Source organism: Mesoplodon mirus (assembly GCF_964341445.2).
Source record: "Mesoplodon mirus genome assembly, chromosome: 2".
In the NCBI taxonomy this organism is placed as follows: domain Eukaryota; kingdom Metazoa; phylum Chordata; class Mammalia; order Artiodactyla; family Ziphiidae; genus Mesoplodon; species Mesoplodon mirus.
In genome coordinates, this window is record NC_138977.1 from 39,374,908 (window position 1) to 39,395,667 (window position 20,760).

The 20,760-nt window shown below is 40.5% G+C and overlaps 1 protein-coding gene across 1 annotated transcript; it reads left to right on the forward strand.

The window, feature by feature from the left end:
• The first annotated feature begins 229 nt into the window (after positions 1 to 229).
• Positions 230 to 19,199, forward strand: LOC309793818 (placenta-specific gene 8 protein-like). The gene is made up of 5 exons (XM_082604600.1): positions 230 to 368; positions 9,510 to 9,638; positions 11,199 to 11,323; positions 16,690 to 16,804; positions 19,132 to 19,199. Exons 2-4 carry the CDS (start codon positions 9,539 to 9,541, stop codon positions 16,792 to 16,794), a joined length of 330 nt encoding a protein of 109 aa, XP_082460726.1. The 5' UTR covers positions 230 to 368; positions 9,510 to 9,538; the 3' UTR covers positions 16,795 to 16,804; positions 19,132 to 19,199.
• Positions 19,200 to 20,760: the final 1,561 nt, after the last annotated feature.

Below are 20,760 nucleotides of genomic sequence, written 5' to 3' on the forward strand. Positions count from 1 at the left end.
GAAGTAGATGAATTATAGAAATCCTAAATAAATAAACAAGCCTTGGACCCTCATAAAATGTGTTGTTGCCCAGTCATAAATAAATCTTGCTCTCTAAGGGGACAGTGTTGTCAGGCAAATGTCACATAAAATAAACGGAATAAGGTAAAAATGGAGTGCCCGCTTTCTGAAAGGGAGAAACAGTGACCAGTACCAGGCAGTAAAGACAGCCAGGTCATGGTTTCTTTCCTCCAATCCCACCTCCTAACTTTCCACACCCGAACCCCACCCTTGCTGATTACAGCCCTAACTGCAGCAACAAAACGATGTTTGCAGAGTCTTCTCCTGGCTGGTCTGAGCTGCTGTCCTCTGCAGTTACCTTGCGTGTGGTAAGTATTTTTGGAATAATTTCAGTGCTACAAACCTCTTGTCCTTCTCTTTCATCCTCTTTCAAAAGAAAAAAGAATTATTCTAAAAGTAACAAATTATGGAACCAGTAAAATCTTACCGCGTAACTAACACAAGGCAGAATTGAATAATAGGTATTAATCATTTGCTTGGTGAATTTTTGTTAAAACCCAAGTCTGCAACATGTAATTGCCTTTTAAATTAAATTTGACAGTGGTGATTCATAAGAGCCTGTGTATATCATGACAGTTTCTTAAAAATGAAGGTACATTTTTTAAGAGAAAAAAAGTGTTCTTAGCCATGAAAGAAGAAATTATCGTATCATCATTAAGACTGGTGTCTTAATATTCTGTTTAAGCAGAATATTCTAAAATTCCTTCTAGAAACTTGTTTGGTTTGTAGCTGGTTTCAAGATTTGCTGTTGGAATTACTTTTGCTAGTGTGGGGCAGGGGGACATGACGTCTGCTTCAGTCATTTTGAGGTTTATTATTATTTTACTGTCCGAAGTTAATTCTAAACATCTGTTTTTATATAACAAAGACAATGTTTTGAGATCATCACAATCTGGCCACTTGTTGCCTGTCCTGATTTGTATTGTTGTTATTATGGGCACTATTACCAAGGCAGATCTCAGTATTTTCACTGTTGAGGGAATGATTAGATTTTCTCACTTGTATGATTTAAAGAAAGGAGAAAAAGAAGGGTTTTTTCTCCCTCTTACTTCCAGGTCCCTAAGGCAAACACATTTCTTTCTTTTTTTTTTTTTACTTTTTTTTTTAATAACAAATTTAATCAGTTATACATATACATATGTTTCCATATCCCCTCCCTTTTGCGTCTCCCTCCCACCCTCCCTATCCCACCCCTCCAGGCGGTCACAAAGCACCGAGCTGATCTCCCTGTGCTATGCGGCTGCTTCCCACTAGCTATCTACCTTACGTTTGGTAGTGTATATATGTCCAAGGCAAACACATTTCTTAAAGATGGTGGATAAAAGGCATGTGCAGTTTGGGAGGTGTTATTTCTGACATCTAGATAGATGTACAGTCTAGAGATTTTGAAATTGTGTGTATGGGACATAACAGTTTCTGTATTCATACATTTGTTCATTCATTTATTTTTTTTTAAAACACTCATTATGGAAACTTTACTCTGCTCCAGGCACTGTGCTAGGATAAAAAGATGAGTGGCCAGGACCCGTTGTGCTCAGACTCCAGTAGAGGTGAGGGACCTGAAAACAACTGACCTTAAAATATAACCAGGACCAGACAGGCATCTTGAGAGGCCTTAAACACACTGAAAATGTGTGGGGTGCTACCCATCCACACCCCTCCATATGTAAAGAAGTCTGATGTAATTGTGATTATTTCCCTCAGGGTTTTCACTATTTTATTTCATTTTATTGCCCCAACTTCATTGGTGCCTTAAGGATGTGCTTAATTTACCTCTTGCAAAGCAAACAACCCTAAGAACAACCCCAATGCACTTGAATGCATTAGCAAAATGCAGAGGAATCCAGGAGGACTGAGCAAGCACCATTGGTTAGCCATCAGTTTTATTGAGAAATTAGCTCTTAATACTACTTTCAAACTCATTTGGGTTTTATGGGGATGTGTGGGGGAGGGGGGTGAACACGGAGATAAATGTGTGTGCTTTTAATGGCTGCCCCTCTTAGCACATAGATAATGCTCTGGAAAAATACATCTGGAGACTTTTGGGAGAAAAAAATATTTTATAATTAAGTGTTTGTATAGGCTGCTGCTTTTTTCCTGAATTAAATTTGTCAGCATTTAAGCGTTTCATGGTCACCAGGTAATTGTATTTTCACTGAAGTTTTGAGATCCCTTTATACTGACTAGAGCACTCACAAATGGTTTTGTTATCTTCTTAGAAAGTATTGGATGGGACTAGCTCAAGTTACGGATTACAGACATCACCCAAATTCACCATTCTGTAACTTCTGACCTTTGATTTTATGGCAAAGGACCAGCACTATCTTAACCCTCTTTACTTCCATCACCAGTACAAGTTGTTGGCCTTGGGTGGGATGATGGGGGGCTCTTCCCCCCCCCATCCCTTGCAAATAGTACAAAATCTAAAATTATTTAACAAAGTTGACTGTTTACCAAAAAACTTTTCTAAAAAAATCAACTAAGTCCCTTCAAGATGTTTGTGCTGAAGTGGATGCAGCTATTAGCTGTCTTTTACCAGGTAAGTGATCTTCAACCCACATGATTCAAAGGACAGATGATTCCAATTCAAAACTGAGTTGCAGCAAGATTTAAAATATAGTCCCGGGCTTCCCTGGTGGCGCAGTGGTTGAGAGTCCTCCTGCCGATGCAGGGGACACGGGTTCGTGCCCCGGTCCGGGAGGATCCCACATGCCATGGAGCGGCTGGGCCCGTGGGCCATGGCCGCTGAGCCTGCGCATCCGGAGTCTGTGCTCCGCAACGGGAGAGGCCACAGCAGTGAGAGGCCCGCGTACCGCAAAAAAAAAAAAAAAAAAAAAAAAAAAAAAAAGAATTTAGATAGAAATCAAATAAATCACTGCCGCCATTAGTGTGCTTTGGGACCCTATGGGGGAGGGGGTGGGGCGAAGGGCAACCTTGGAAAGCCCGCTGTTTTCACCTCCTCCCCCTCTTCCCATTCCTGGAAACGCAGGGAGCAGTAATTGCCCAACACTGGTATTACCTCATACCAAAATCTTTCCCCCAATGCTCCAGATAAAATACAGGATGCCCAGTTAAAGGTGAATTTCAAATAAAGAACGAATAATTTTTCAGTATATCTCAAATAATGTTTAGGACATAATTATTCAAATTTAACTGAATATCCTGTATTTTTTCCCTAAATGCAGCAACTCTATTTAATCATTTAACCATAATTTCTGTTTTTCTCAATTTTAAACCTAGGTGCCTGCTTCCCAGATTCTTTAGCATTCTATGAGTAAAAGAGGTAGTAGCATTAGCAGGTATTGGCTAGGATGTGGAGCAAACGGAACTCTCATACATTACTGATGGGTGTGTAAATTGGTACCACCACTTTGGAATACTGTTTGGCACTATCTATGAACCCTAGGACCCAGCAATCCCACTCCTAGATATCGACACAACAGAGATACATACATAGTTCACCTAAAGTTATGTACAAGAATGTTATAGCAGCACTGTACTGTTGATAATAGTCCAGACTGGAAATAATACAATGGTAACACAGATAAATAAATTGTGATATATCTATACAATTGAATATTATGCAGTGATGAGAATGAATGAATTCTTGCAGCACACAACATGGTTGAATCTCACAATCATAATTTTGAGCAAAAGACGCCAGGAATAGAAGAATAAATAATGTATATAATTCAATAAATATGTCTCAAACACAGGCAAAATGATCCTCTGGTGTTAGAAGACAGGGTAGAGGTTGCCTCTGGGTGGAGGGTTAGACTCCCTTTGAGAGTAAGGAGGGCTTCTGGGGTTCTGTAAGTTTCTAGTTCTTGAATCAGGTTGTGGTTACAAGAATTGTTCACTTGGTGAAAATTCATCATGTTTACAGTTTCTATACTGTATATATAGTGCATTTCAATTAAAAGTGTATTTAAAGAAGAAAAGAACAATAGAACTGGGGAGATTAAACTGTCAACATAAGAACAATAAGTAGAAGGAAGAGAGAAGAGGCAAGTCTGGGGGGCAGTGGGGTACCCGGCAGGACTTGCCACACAGAAGAGGCATTTCAGGGGCTTCCCTGGTGGCGCAGTGGTTGAGAACCTGCCTGCTAATGCAGGGGACACGGGTTCAAGCCCTGGTCTGGGAGGATCCCACATGCCGCGGAGCAACTGGGCCCATGAGCCACGACTACTGAGCCTGCGCGTCTGGAGCCTGTGCTCCGCAACAAGAGAGGCCGCGACAGTGAGAGGCTCGCGCACCGCGATGAAGAGTGGCCCCCGCTCACCGCAACTAGAGAAAGCCCTCACACAGAAACGAAGATGCAACACAGCAAAAAATAATTAATTAATTAATTTCAAAACAGAAGAGGCATTTCAGACAGGAAGTGAACAAATCTATGGGGGCGCGGGGTTCCTGTCCTGATCTCTGAGTTCCAGCACTTGCACTTTGAACATTTTTTGAACTCAGAAGCGATGTGTAAGGTTTCATTCCTCACCAGGACAGCTCATCGGGCCTACTGCAGACACGACATCTGTATCTGCTAGGAAACTCCACTAGACGGGCTTCAGAATCCCTCCCGATGTTCCTGTTTCATTATGTTGTTAATGTTCTCTAAATCACAGTTTCTCACCTCAGCCCAGTTCACATTTGGTGATGGAAAATTCTTTTCTAAAAAAAAAAAAAAAAAAAATCCTGTGCTTTTCAGGATGTTTAGAGGTATCCTTGGCCTCTACCCACTAGGTAGTCCTCACTCCCAGTTGTAACAACCCAAACTGTCTCCAGAAGTTGCCAAATCTCCCCTGGGAGTTGAAGTATCTCTGGTTGAGAACCAGTTCTCTACACATGAATTGTGAACCCTTGGGCAAGCTTTTATTGACTGCTTTCAAGATATTAAAAATACATAACACAGGGCCTCCCTGGTGGCGCAGTGGTTGAGAGTCCGCCTGCCGATGCAGGGGATACGGGTTCGTGCCCCGGTCTGGGAGGATCCCATATGCCGCGGAGCGGCTGGGCCCGTGAGCCATGGCCGCTGAGCCTGTGCGTCCGGAGCCTGTGCTCCGCAACGGGAGAGGCCACAGCAGTGAGAGGCCCGCGTACAGCAAAAAAAAAAAAAAAAAAAAAATACATAACACACATACATACGTATGGACGGACATAAAAAGAAAGAGGCTAGTCACAAACTGTCTAGCTTCTGGTAGTCCCAAAAATTTGCATGAGAAGGGACGTTCTAGGAGAATGCTTACCTTTTATTCCTGAACAAGGCTTGCTCATTTCTGCTGGCCAAGATTTATAGTCCCTGATTGGTAGAGTTCAATGAAAAGAAGAATAAAGGCTTTGGAGCTCCGTAGACCTGAATTCAAATCCCAGCCCTGCCACTTTGTCACTCTGAACATGTGGCTATTTTCTGTTTCTTTCCGTTTCTTCTGTAGCCTTGTGGGAGAACTACCCACATCTTACAATTCCTAGGGGTGTAAAGGAGGTATGGGGTGGGAGGAGTATTGTGTTTCCCTCCAGAGCCAAGTACTACTCTCTTTTATTTAACTAACATTCATGAAGTACTTACCCTCTGCCAAGAATCACTCGAAGGACTTTTCAAAAATTAACTCATTTAATCCTCGTGACAACTTTGTAAATTGGATACTGTTAATATCCCATTTCACAGATGAGGAAACTGAGGCACAGAGAGGTGAAGTAACTCGCCCAAGGCCATGTAAATAGTCACTGGGAGAGCTGGAGCCTAGGGCCAGAGTCCATGACCTAACCACCCGACCGTGCTGCTCGGTCCACTTTCTCATCTTCTGGTTCCTATAACATCTCCTGCGAGGTGCTTGCCATACCTTTTCCCTGGAGAGACTAAGAAGAGGATGTGGGACCAACACTAAGTCTTTGAGACAAGCCTCATTTTCTCATCTACAAAGAGGTTGGCCTGGCGATCATGATCTTTCCTTGGCCTTGGCACTTGACCACTTTGCCTCAGTTTTCTCGTCTGCATTAAAAAGGGTCTTATCACCCTTAATTCCCTGAGTGCTCTGGCCTGCTGTGAATATTAAATAGAGACCAATGTTAAGTAGAGATCAAACATGAAAAGCATAGCACTTTATACGAGTGTAAGCCATTGTGGTATTGGCAACACATCACGTGCAGATTTTTTCCATCAGCTTTCACTGGCACCTGTCCCCATGTATACGGTGATCTGCAGATTTCAAAATGTCTTCACATACGTGATCTTATTTGAGCCTCCCCAATACTAGCAGTGACTACAGTTCAAGCCTTCTGATTCCGAACGCATTGATCTTCCTATCACAACAGTGTCGTTAGCCTCGGGGTGCTGGGCTCTCAGGCGCTTTTCCGTACCATTAAATCAGGCCCTGCTACTTGGCAACATTTAGTTTAAAACAGACACAGTGGTGCATATGTCAGGTCATTGACACACAGGAAACATGGTGTTTAATAGACATAGTCTGATCACATTAATACAACAACTCAAAGAAGAAAGTCACATTATACTCATTTTAAAGATGTTAAAACTGAGGCTCAGAGAAGTTAATTTGTCCAAGGACACAGAGAGGGTGGAAAATCTCTGCTGCAGGTGTGGGAAGGAGACCTTGAGGTACAGCCATGCATTTCTATCCCTACACTCCGACTCTGCTTCCTGCTCCCAAAAGCTAATGTCTTTACTGTTCTTCATGCATTCCACCCTCTTTCTTTCCCCTGTGCATTTCCTCACATTATTTCCCCAGCCTAGAATGTCTACTATCTATGCCTAGACAAGAATCCCATCAGCCTTCTCCAACTTCACCAGAACGAATGATAATTCTACTCTGTTACTTTGGAAAAAAACAAAGAACACAAAACTTGTTCCCAGATCACATGTTTGGACTTCTCCAGCTCAGGGCCCTGAGTCAGATGCTTCTTTTACACCTCCCATGGGGTCAAAGAGATTCACAGAACAGACTTGTTTTGATTGAAATTAAATACCACCACTTCCTCTTTGAATTGTACTTGTCCGTCTGGTGCTTTGCAGGTGTCTCTGCAGTTTTAGGTCTTTAATTTCACTACTAGAGATTCCCACCTCATAAGTTCTCTTCTTAGTTTCTCCTCCTTATTCAAAGTTCTGATACTCCCCTCTGGTTTTGTAACTATACCCAATACCAAAATGAAGCCAGGCTTGCTGGATAAAAAAACTTGGAATGAATTATCCTTTTCTCTTCTTGTCCCCTTTTGATTTGGTTCTCAGAGGAATCATTGTCTGGGAAAGGAGTCAAACAAATATGATTTAGAGTTAAAGCAGTCAGATTAGGCAATAATACAGCTGGTCCCCTTCACCACTCTTACTTTTTATTAACCCCTCTCTCTTAAGAAGCACTTGGGTACTTATTAAACATACAGATTCCTCAATCCCTTTCCAGACCTATTAGATTAAATCCAAATTTCTAGGGATGTATCATTCTTAAAAAACCCCTCAAGTGATTCTTACACTAAAGTTTAAAACAATAAAAGGAAAATTTGTCAGTTATAAGCAAGTTTTCTATTGTATTTAAATAAATTATATCACAAATGTTAGCTAACAATATGACAGCGGTTTTCTAAGACAGAATATCTATAAACAAACCAGTGGACAATAACTGCTATGTAGAATAGTTTAATTCATAAAGACTCGGTTATAATGAGAAATACAAAACACATCTATGCAAAAACTGAAAAGTTTGTGTCTGACCCCAGCACAAATTTACATTCACTCTATTAGACAAGGGAATACTATCCATTCTGATGACTGTTAACCACCACCTCTCTGCTAATTCATTCCTTCAACAATATTCTACTGCATATCTGCTATGTGCCAGGCACTGCTGTAAGACTCCCTAGTCAGCCCTTTATTACTTTAGCTTGTCAGTTAATTGTCTGCCCCACCACATGACAATATATTTTCCTGCATTATCAGCAAAGGTATCATTGCCCTTCCAGTTTGTCAGAAAGGAGAAAGACCTTCTAATTCTAGTTAAATATTTATCTACACCTTGCAGTTTCAAACATGATTCTCGGTGTGATTTGACCATAATTATATAGCCTTCTCAATCTGGGTGGTTTTATCTTTGTGTCATAAAGCAAGTTCTTGATAATAACTATTTGAGGCTCCTTTCTCAGGCAGTTCAAAGTGCTTTCGCATTTGTATTCCACAAGGAGAGTTGGCTGTTGGTGGGAATCAACTGATAACAGTCAGGGATCTCAGAGTAGACAAATGAGTCAGGAAGAAATGCAGAGCAAGGTGAAGAGCCTAGAAGACTGATTAGGAAGGACTGAGGAAGAGTGATATGACACACACAGTGGCCTCCAGAACTGGCTGTATCAGAATCACCTCTTAAAATTTTTACACACCCAGGGTCCACCCCAGGCTGCTGAATCAGAATCAAGTATCTGTATTTTTAACCAAGCACTCAGGATTGGGAAGCCTGTGGTAGAACCTTTGACTGGGGCCTTTCCTGACAACATAGTGGAGGAATATTGAAGGAGCAAAAGCCGAGAGATAATAGGGGTGGGGGGATGCCCTGTAACTAGTCAAGGAAAGTGTTGAAAGTGACCAGGGACCAAGACTACAGAGCACAGCATTATGGTTAGATTTGAAATAAGAAAGGAGAAATTTTTAACATTAGTCATTAGTGAAATCATTTTAGTGAATCATTTTAGTGAAGTCACTAGTGAAATCATTTTAGTGAAGACATTTTCTCTCTTGAGAGTTCTGAAGGGGTAGCAGCTCACAAGACTGAGCTTGATTGCTGGATGAAATATGAGAAGCATAGGCACCACTTTGTTTGAGAGACACTTATTTCCTACTGGTTTTGCAACCACTGGGTGTTTCTGTGGGACTTGAAGCCTCTTTTTTCAGAGATACCTTCACAAAGGGAAATTAATCTTTTTCCAAGTAAACTTTAGCTATCAGGACACCACTAATAATTAAGCAGTTAATGCTGACATTAGCTAGAAGCATCTGTTTTAATAATAATTCTATGCAGAAGTAAAGAACTTTACCTCACAGAGTTCTCTTACAGAGCAACTAAGATAATGTCTGTGGAATAGCTTTGTAAAAATTGATTATAATTACTATTAAATAGAAACACTTCAAATGCAAAATAGACATTGTTCAGGATGGTTGTCTTGAAAATTGCTGATGAAAAGAGAGATTGGTGAAAGAAGAAAAAGGAAAAAATCAAAACAAAACACACAACCAGACAACCTGAGAATGGAATCCTCATCCTCTCTCATTTCTGTTGTTTTTCTTTCCTTTATGTTTTTAATTCTCAAATATTGGCAATAGTCTGGAAATGTTATGCTAAGTTAGCTGAATGTGACTGACCCTAAGCAGGAGGGGTGCAATGAAATGTCTTCTGAATTGGTATCTACGTTATATCCAATACAGTTAGGTGTTGAATACTGTTTTGGTTTTGTTTTCACAGGCAGTACCTTTTTGAACTTAGTCTTAAAAATGAATCCAGTTGTTTTGCAGCCAAAATATGGCGCAGGAGGTGCGACGGTTAGTGACTGGCAAACCGGCGTGTTTGACTGCTGTGATGACATCGGGATTTGTAAGTGCACATGGTTGTTGCTTTCTCCTGGGCTACAGTTGTGCAGTTGCTGACATAAAAAAAATTGTTTGCTTATCCTCTCAAGGGATCCATGTTTTATTCTAGAACTCAGAGGTCACAAGGTTGGACCACTGGGCAGATTTTGCCACAGGATGTGTTTTGTTTGTCCTGTATATAATGACCCCTCTTGCTGTATTAATTTTAAAATAGTAGGAACCATATAAAAATCAGAGCCCACATAAAAATCTAACTTTCCAATCTAGATTTCCAGCTTCTCTTAAAAATTTGGAAAATCTGAAAAGAGGATTCCTCATTCTCAGCTGGCAGAAGTCAGTTGCTACCAAGTATTAGCTAAACCCATTCAAAGGGACCATCACTCTACAGTTTGCCATATTTATGTCCACCATCCACTATTGGCTAGTTTGTGGGGTTTTTCCAACTATTTTACTCATTCATTTTTACTTGCCTGTCCTTGAGTTCGTGATTCTTGTACAGACCAATCACCTCTTTTTATATTTTTCAACTCTTTAGTATCCCTGTGTTCTTGATGTGTTTCTCCAGTCTTCTCTTTACCTCTTCCTTTCCCTACAGTGGTGAGTCTGTGTTTCTGGTTTTCAGTATTCTTGTGACTCTTGTGGCTGTTCCATTTCAGGAAGCTTTCAGGTTTTTAGCTTTCCTAACATTTAATTCCTTCACACTACCCAACACACTTTTGTGTAAGACAATTTCCTTGTTTCAGAGTCTATTGCCGAAAGAGTTGCAGACATTCTCTTTGTGACTAGTCTTTCCACTGTCTTGAAAAACAGCCTCTTTGTTTTGTATATGATGGAAGTTCCAAGTTCAGTGGAGATAGCCTTTTGCTTAAAGCCATCAATCCAAAAACAAGAGCTTTCTTATCTCATGTAGGATACAGTCATATCAAAACTCTACCCTAGAACTTTTCAAAATAGACTTGTACTCAGCATGTTTGTGAACAGTTTCCTGTTTGTTACTATTTCCTTAGGCCCTTTTTTGTCTTATACAGACTCTTTAAAGTGAAATTTCAGTATGCTTTTTAAGCTTTTGATGCCAATACCCCTTAACTTTTACTTGCTTCAATCCTCATAACAATAATAGGCCTCTACTCTTTGCCAGAACAACCATCTAGAACCTGTTTCCTACTGCTTTACTCATTTTTCCAATTATTTCTTCACTCAATGTTTTCTGACCCTAAACACCCTCCCACAGTTTTCAGAGGGTTTCTCAGACCCCCTGACGCCACAAACTTCCTATTCAAGGATGATCCAAATGTAAACAAGGGTAGGGAAGAAATAATTTGGACGTGCTCAGATCGGCAAGGCAGGAGATTTTGCAATTAAATCTGACCTGGTATATGACAAGTCAATTTTCCCCACCTCCAGGAGTGTAGGGTCCAGAAGCAAGACATAAAGAGCCAGGGGACCCCAATGTTTTCTCTGAATGTCCATTTCCTGAGTGAGCATCTTTTTGAAAGCGGTGTGATTAAGTCAAACTCACGATGACCCTGACTGCTTCCTCTGTGTGATTTCACCCTGCCCTCAGGTCTCTGTGGGACTTTCTTTCCCCTGTGCCTTTCGTGTCAGATTGCCTCTGACATGAACGAATGCTGCCTGTGTGGAGCAAGTGTCGCCATGAGGACCATGTATCGGACCCGATACGGCATCCCGGTGAGTCACTCATGTCCACTGTGAAACAGTAACCCAGACAGGACAGCCCGAGGGCCTTCCTTCAGTCTGACTGGATCTCCATGATTGCCCTCCTCACCATCATGACTTGACCCTAGTCTTTTCTCCACTACCATCCTAAATTTTTAAAGTGATTTACAGAGACCATGTGGCTACCTATCCTTTGGAATATATTCATAATAAAATCTTTTATTGATCCAATAAAAAAAAAGTTGCTGAAAAAGATGCTGGCGGTGAGCAGGTGAGGGATGGAGGTCAGCACAGAATCCTTAATCTCTCCTGGCTTTACTCAGAGTCAGACAGCGGACCCTGCAGGGTGGGTGACAGTTGCTTAGAAAGCCTTGGGTAAAAAAAGGGTGTATGATAGCTCCCCTCAGACCTGGCACATTGGTGAGACAGTTACCTCACTGGTAACTCATATACCGATGTTCATTCATTCAAAAAGGATTATTGAGCACCTAGAACGTTGTTAGGTCATAAGCTGAAGTTCACTCATTCAACAGGGATTTATTGAGTACATAGAACAGGCAAAGTACTATTACAGGTGTTAAAGACACATCAGTGAATAAAGGAAATCAAAATCGTGGTCTTCGTGGAGCTTACCTTCTTTTTTTTTTTGAGATTTTTATTTAACATAATTTCAGACTTAAAGTTGCAAAGATGGTACAAAGACTTCCTGAATATGCTTCACCCAGATTCCCCAAATATTAAAAATTTGTCACATTTGCTTTATTTTTTCTCTTTCCTCTATCTATGTATCTATTCTATTTTTTTCTGAATCATTTGAGAGCAAGTTATAAACGTGATACCCTGTTATCTCTATTTCAGTGTGTATTTCTGAAAAACAAGGACATCCTCTTACATTACCACAGTGCAATTATCAAACCCAGGAATTTAACATTGATACAATACTATTAGGTAATCTATGGATATTATTTAAGCTTTACCAATTATCCCAATAATTTTCTGTAGGTGAAAAGAAAATCAATCTGGAAGCAAACACTGTATTCAGTTGTCATGCCTCTTTAGTCTTCTACAATATGGAAGAGTTTCTCAGTCTTTGTCTTTTTTTTTTTTAATGAATACAGATCAGTTATTTTGTAGACTATCCCTCAGTTTGGCTTGTCAAATGTTTCCTTATGATTAGACTTAAGTTACACACTTTTGGCAGAAACTCCACAGAAGTGCTGCTATGTTTGCTTTGCATCACATCAGGAAGCACGTGACATCAATTTATCTCATTATGCATGATGTTAATTTTGATTCCTTGGTTAAGATAGCATCTGTCAAGATTCTCCATCACAAAGTTGCTATTTTCCCCTTCATAATGGATAAGGACTTTGTAGAGAGATGTAAATACCCTATTCCTCATCAAACCCTCACCCACTGAAGATTCTTGCCTGCATCAATTACTACTATGATGGTTATCAATGGTAGAGCTCAGACACTAATGGAAGAAGATAGCTGCAGTATAACTAAGTAAGAGTATAATCTATAGGATGGCGATAAGTGCAACAGATAAAAATAAAGCAAGGAAGAGGAATAGAGTGTTGAAAGGTTCTAATTTTGAATAGAGTTATCAGGAAAGACCTCAGTAAGAAAGTAAAGACCTAAAAGGATGAGAGGATGACTCATCTGGGGAAAGTCCAGGCAGAGGAAATAGCTAGAGCCAAGCTCCTGAAGTAGAGCTTACCTGGAATGTTCCAGACACAGCAAGCAGCCAGAGAGGCAGAAATAGTTTGGGGGGGGGGGAGGGAGGCAGGAGCGTGGAGAGATAATACAAGAAGATGACATCAGAGCATTAGCAAGAGTTAGACCTTCTAGGGCCTTGCAGACCATCATAAGAACTTTAGCTTTTATTCTAAGTGAGCTGGAAAGCCATTAAAATGCTTTTAAACAAAGAAGTGACAGGACAGATTTGTGTTCCTGAAAACGTAGCCTCTGCCCTGCTCATTGTGACTGAGAACAAGTTACTCATCTTACTAAGCTTTGGCTCCCTCACTGATAAAATGGTAAGAATAATACCTCCCCCAAGGTGGCATAGTAAGAGTCACATGAGACCATGCACGGGAAGGACTTAGCACAGGGCCTGGCAGGTAACTGTTATTATCTTTGTTCTTAGCTCAGCTGTCTTCTCCGGGCAGGCTGCATTCCTCCTGTGGGCTTGCTCAGCTGCCTGTCTCTCAGCACTCCCTGCAGCTCTCATTTATGCCACTCATTTATGCCAGCATAACTTAACACAGGGGTTCTTAACTTTGTGGCTGTCCCATAAACTTCCCAAAACTGTACACTAAGTGTTGGGTGTATGTAGTCGTGTACATGGGTGTGAGGGTGAGATTCTCAAAGTGGCCCGACCTTAATGGCGTAGAGGAAGGGATGCTTAGCTGGATTCTGGAGATAAAGGTTCTTGGAACAGCTCAGCAAATAGCTAACTTTTGGACTCTCTGAGAAGTCATTTGTCAGCATCAATTTTCTCATCTGTTGTGAGAAAGTTGTGCAAGATGATTTCTAAGGTCACTTCTAGGGTCTGGGATTCTATGCTATAATAAGTTTACTTGGTATACATTAAATAAGTGTATTTATAGACAATGTATCTCTTTTCTTCTTCCTTAGAACAGACTTCAAAAATGGCTAGTAAATCCTAGGACTGATTTATATAATTCAGGTTCTTTGCTTTGTTTCCCCTTTGCATCTATGCAAACTTTTATAGGGCTGCTCCAATACAGCCTCTCTGACCTGCCCCTCCCTTCATGGACACAGTCAAGACAGCATCCCTTTGGCTAGGGCCACAACCTCTGCAGCAGAAGAGAAAGAAGAAAAACAACCACTGATTGAACGCCTAGGTGCTGGGATACTACCTTAACATATATGTGCTCATTTACTACTTACAAACTCTTTATGGTGCAGGGATTGTTACCTCCATTTTATGGACATGAAAACCAGGAATGAGAAAGGCTTAAGGTCACAGAACATGTAAATGCTGAAACTTGGGCTCAAGTTTATTCTGACTTGGAGTCAGGTCTGGTTTTTCCCACTTGACCATCTTGTCTTCCCAAATCGAAGTGTATTCAGCCATGTACCACAATTCATTCCTTTATTTGCTCAACGATTCTCTAAATAGTGCTCATAACAAGATTTCTTTTTTTAACAGCTTCCAAAAAAGTGAAGCACCCTTTCCCAAACAGAGTGATGAGTGCAAAATCTTTGCTTCAGGCACCCACTTCCCAAGAAGCTGCTCTGGTCAAGGCGTTTATGTCCCTTATTAACTTCAGCATGGTATAAACCTGTAGTTCATTTCCTCTCATTTGAAAAAGGAATGTTTTTTCTTTTCTATATTCTCTGTATCTGTATTATGAAACAGACTTAGAATTAGGGTGTGTTTTCTAAAGGTTTCCCTAGGTCTCTCAGCAAATAATAGTGAGACTTTTTCCCCTGTAAAAACTTCCTGAGGTAAAAGACAGGCACAGACATGCTGGAACAGAAAAGTGGTTACATCCTTCTTGAATATTTTCTTCCTTGTAGCATATAATATGTACTCAATAAGTGTTGGTTTAATGAAGGTTTAAAAGATAAAAAGAATAAAAATAAACAATGAACTAAAGAATGAAAAAAACAAGTATTTTGAGGAAGGGTTAGAGGATTTGAATGCTTTATCAGGGAAAAAGAGAAGGCCAAGAGACTGAATTGTCTTCAAGCTGAATATCCATTCCTCCATCTGATGAAGGTCACAACATTAGAAGATTCCTAACATTGTTATCTAGTTGTCCACTCTTTGTCCCACATGCTTTCTCTGTTAGAAGAAAATCAAAATCACTGTAGCAAAGAAAAAAAATTTTTATGAAAAATTAATCACTTATAATCTCACCATTTAGGAGCTCCCAACCCTTATAAACTAAATCTACTATAGATCTCTCTCTCTCTCTCTTTCTCTCTGTCTCTGCTCACACTGTAAATTGGGAGTTGTATTAAATTCAACATTTTAAAGAATAAGTGCTATCCAAAAATGGAGTTCAAAATTATTTCAATCAGTCAAGACACACAGTCATAGAATCTGGTTGTCAGACTAGAACCCTCAGATCACTCGGTGCCGACTACACAGGGCAGGAGTCCCTTCAAGGGCATCTCTACCCAAGGGCATTAAGACCCAACTAGACCTACCATGGAGAGGGCCCTCAAAACTTTGCAAAAGGCTTCCCTGGTGGCGCACTGGTTAAGAATCTGCCTGCCAATGCAAGGGATATGGGTTTGAGCCCTGGTCCGGGAAGATCCCACATGTCACGGAGCAACTAAGCCCATGTGCCACAACTACTGAGCCTGCGCTCTAGAGCCCATGAGCCGCAACTACTGAGTCTGTGCACCTAGAGCCCATGCTCCACAACAAGAGAAGCCACTGCAATGAGAAGCCCACGCACCACAATGAAGAGTAGCCCCTGCTCATCTCAACTAGAGAAAGCCTGTGCACAGCAATGAAGACCCAATGCATCCAAAAATAAATATAATAAATAAATAAATTTATTAAAAAAACTTTGCAAAGCAGCCCATTCTACGAATGAATAGTGGCTTTTCCAGACACTATTCATTCTCTTCTTTCTTCTTTTCCCCATAATTTATATATACCTCCCTCACTATGGACTTCCTCCCTTGCAGAATAGCATGAGGGATATCAATAGAAATGGCTAGAGGGATACAAGGTGAGGCCTCATCTGGCACTATACTCACAACCAATTGGAAAAATTGGTGCATTACACAACTGGCTTTAAAGGGAACCATTCCACGTTAATAAAAATAATAAATAAACCAAAAGTTTTCTTAAAAAGGAAAAAAAAGAGACAACAGATGATAGAGAACTGGGGCTATCATTGTAACCTGCAGATCATTTGAAATGGTATGGTATTATGAAAAAGGCATTGGCTTGAGAAGAGAAAGACCAATCACTGCCACCAATTTTTTTTTTTTTTTTTTTTTTTGCGGTACGCAGGCCTCTCCCGTTGTGGAGCACGGGCTCCGGACACGCTGACTCAGAGGCCATGGCTCACGGGACTAGCCGCTCCGCGGCATGTGGGATCTTCCTGGACCGGGGCACGAACCCGTGTCCCCTGAATCAGCAGGTGGACTCTCAACCACTGCCCCACCAGGGAAGCCCCACTGCCACCAATTTATGTGATTTAGCAAGTCAGTTAACTTCACTTGGTCATCAGAAAAACAAGGATAACATCACAGAATTCTCATGATAAACAAGTGACATAAAATGTATGTGTTAAAGAGGTATGAAAAGTCAAATAAATGCAAGGAATTTTATGACTGTATTTATAGGCTACTTGTTGATCCGTTTGTTTGTTTTTTAACAGGGCTCTATTTGTAATGATTTCCTATGGCTGGCATGTTTCCCTTATTGCATCCTTTGTCAACTCAAGCGAGATATTGAAAAAAGAAAAGCAATGAATGCTTTGTAAAAGATGCTTGGTAAGTCGGTGGGAATTCTTTGATTTGTGAGTATCAAAACAAACTCTCAAAGACATCTTTGATTTCTTTGGTACTCTGTCTCACAGATACATGAGCTATCCATTACCAAATGGGGGGTAAATGACTTTCAATGGCCAGCCGACACCAATCAGTTGGGAGTCAGCTTCCCAGAGCCTGGGTAGAGAGGGCTAACCCTGATTGGATGGGAAAGAATTCTGTGATTTGTTAGGATGTCTGCCACAGGTGGAGTGGCCGTGTGATGTACCAAAAAAACATACCAGATCTCATCCATACCTGTCTTAACTACCTCATGATTTAAGGTAGTAGAGACACGTGTACGACAGAACATTCATTTCCCTAAGCCTAGATCACAGGTTCACTGCTTCCAACAGTAACCCATTGAGATGTTACACTAAGTGTGACTGTGTAATATATCTACTTATATGTTCTTGTCAGCTCCACAATATTGAAATAATAATTCATTCTCCAAAGTGGTAGAAAGCTATCTTAGTCTCTATAAATTAAGTGTGGACAATTCACCCAGTTATCCAAAATGCCCAAAGTTCCCGTTTAGGAAGAAGAGTACTGACTTTTTGGTGGCAGTATGGTCAAAGTTGGGCAGCTACTCATTTTCCTAGTTTCCTAAGCTCTCCTGGTCACATTTTTCCACTTTTTTTTTTTTTTTTTTTTTTTGCAGTCCACGGGCCTCTCACTGCTGTGGTCTCTCCCGTTGCGGAGCACAGGCTCCGGACGCACAGGCTCAGAGGCCATGGCACACGGGCCCAGCCGCTCCGTGGCATGTGGGATCTTCCCGGACCGGGGCACGAACCCGTGTCCTCTGCATCGGCAGGTGGACTCTCAACCACTGCGCCACCAGGGAAGACCCTGGTCACATTTTTAATCCTCTCAGTTCTTCCTATTTTTCTCAGGCCAGAGGGCAATGGCTTACTTAGTCCTGCCTTTCCATCACTTACTGCCAATCCCATTGAACTTGTTATCAAAGTTTTATTTCACCTGGAAATGGCTATTGTCTACAAAGTCTTATCTCCCAAAAAGTCTTCAAAAGTGTTTGGTCAGGATGGTGCCTTCATGAGTATGACTGGTTGGCACTGGCACAGTCTGTCTCCCTCTTACTTATTTTGCCCACACGCAGCACCAAATGATGTCCTCTTGATGAACATCTTAGTTCATTTCATGTTGCATTTTAGTACCATTTTATTTTGTTATTATTATTTTTTATAAATTTATTTATTTTATTTATTTATTTTTGGCCGTATTGGGTCTTCGCTGCTGCACGCGGGCTTTTCTCTAGTTGCGGCGAGCAGGGGCTACTCTTCGTTGCAGTGCACAGGCTTCTCGTTGTGGTGGCTTCTCTTGTTGCGGAGCACAGGCTCTAGGCATGAGGGCTTCAGTAGTTGCGGCACGCAGACTCAGTAGTTGTGGCTCACGGGCTCCAGAGCACAGGCTCAGTAGTTGTGGTGCACAGGCTTAGTTGCTCCATGGCATGTGGGATCGTCCCGGACCAGGGATTGAACCCGTGTCCCCTGAATTGGCAGGCGGACTCTGAACCACTGCGCCACCAGGGATGCCCCTAATACCATTTTAGTATCCTAGTATTTGTAGTCTGATTGCTTTCTTCAGTGAATGATGTGCTTTACTCATTTACAAGCAGAGTCAAGATGGTGAGTTTTCTTACTCTTTTTCCTCCTTGTACCCTACCTCCTGAGAATTGGCTGTTGTTTCTCTTCCCTAGCATTGATGTTTCTTTAAAGCTCTTTGTTACCAATGTGGCTCAGAATTTTGCCAAAGTAGCCCTAGTCCCCTACTTAGAATGTGGCAGTTTACTGGTCTAGTCATCCAGTTAATGAAAAAAATTGTTTTGGGGTCTCTGCCTTTAGGAATCTCTTACCTTAGCATGTTTGATGAGTCTTTGACATTTGATAAGAGAGGTTAGCTCTGGCAATCTACAGAGCATTATGTTGGTTTACCCAACCACCTAGCAATGGTGCCTGATGCATAGTAGGCACTTAATAACTAATGTGGATGAATAAATAAATGCAACTTTCAAACAAAGAAGCATAATGAGGCTCTAACCTAGATGACTCATCTGAATCTTAAGTAGTGCTTGTGACTCTTTCAAATAGGTTGTACTGAACCAAGGGCCATTATTTGATATAGATTTTAAATATACAGCAATTTGGCAGTAGGGTAGCAGTGGAATAAAAGTTTTGATACTTGGAACAAGATAAGGTAAAGATGGAATTGATAAGTCCTAATTAATTCATTGATTTAGTCTTTCTTTCCTTTTCTTTTTCTGATTTCTACAGGTCAAATTCACAGAGCAGTGAAAGAAAATGCTGGAATGAAATACTGCATCTATTCAGTGCTATCTCACCTCAAGTCTTAAGAAACTAATTCAGCTAATCATATGGTTTCAAATGGCTTCAAAACATTTTTAATTTTTGGTTTATTTTGAAAGAAATATATTTCCACTGTTGTTCTCTAAGATGAATGCCATTAAAAAATTAATTTCCTCAACGATTCTTGTGTCTTTAAATACTTCTTCATGGAAAATTACAATATGCTTCTTTTAAAAATGAGCCAAGCTTGTCAAAATGTCAAAGTTGAATGATGGATTCGTAGAGATTCTTCATTCTACTTTTCTACCTTTACGTAAGTTTGAAAATGTCCAGGATAAGAAGTTTTTAAAATGTTGTCAAGTAAAAGTCTTCTGTTACTTTGGATTTTCCCTGCACTGAGAGACCCGGTGTTACCCTGCACAGCCCTTCACCCCAGGAAAGTGTGGTTTCCTCCCTCAAGGAGCCTGAATGTCTTCTGGCACGTCTTCACAGCCTCATAAAGTAAATCTACTCCAGGAGTTAATTGCCTAGCAATGCAGTTTACTGTAGATTTTATACACAAAGGGAGGATTTCTGTTATAAGCCATGTAGCAAACCACCTAATTAACATTCCCGTCACCCATCGCTGTCCTCCCCAAAGTCATCCCCTGCAGCAAGCCAGCCATAGGGACTCCACATACCTTTATTTGTCCTTTTTTTCTAGGTTAACTTGGCATTTTATTTCATTTTTTAAATTGAGATATAATTGACGTATAATATTGCACTCGTTTTAGGTGTACAACATAATGATTTGATATATGTATATATTGCAAAATGACCACCACAATAATTCTAGTTCACATTCATCACCGCAGAGTTACAAGATTTTTTCTTCTTGTGATGAGAACTTTTAAGATTTACTCTCTCGGCAACTTTCAAATATGCAAGACAGAAAACTTAAATGGCATTACAAGGTCACCAATGTATACAGAATGGCAGTGCTGAGTCTAGAAAGCAGGTCCTATTTCATTGTTCATGACAGTACACAGAAGTTTTTTATTTATTTATTGTCTTATAAAAATTAACCCTAGGGTTTAGGATTCCAAGGATTGCTATTATAAATTTATAGAGTATCCTGTCTTTTGCCTTCCTAGCAGTCTTGATTTTTTTTGGTTTGTTTAACACCTGCATCGATGGTAATTGATGAGCATCATGAAAGCAGAGAGAGATCATATTTGTTCTAAATTCCTTTTTATTCCCCCAGCACATGGAAAATATTGTGGTCAAGAGGTCAGTAGATTAGTTTCAAAGGTATAAAAGGTGGCAAGAATAGTAATCAGGTAAGACATTTGTGCAAAATGAAACTATTTGGAGGTATTTTTTCTAGTCATTTTCCTTATGAAAATATGTGATGATGTTCTGCATACTATTTTCTAAATTGCTTGCTTTGTTTTATGGCTTAGCCACAAATTATGAATGACTTCCCATATTAATAAATATCAAAAAATATGTAGTACAGTGCTATTAACTATAGTCACCATGCTGTACATTATATCCCCATGACTTATTCACTAGAAGCTTGTACCTTATGACCACCTTCATTTTTGCCCACCTCCT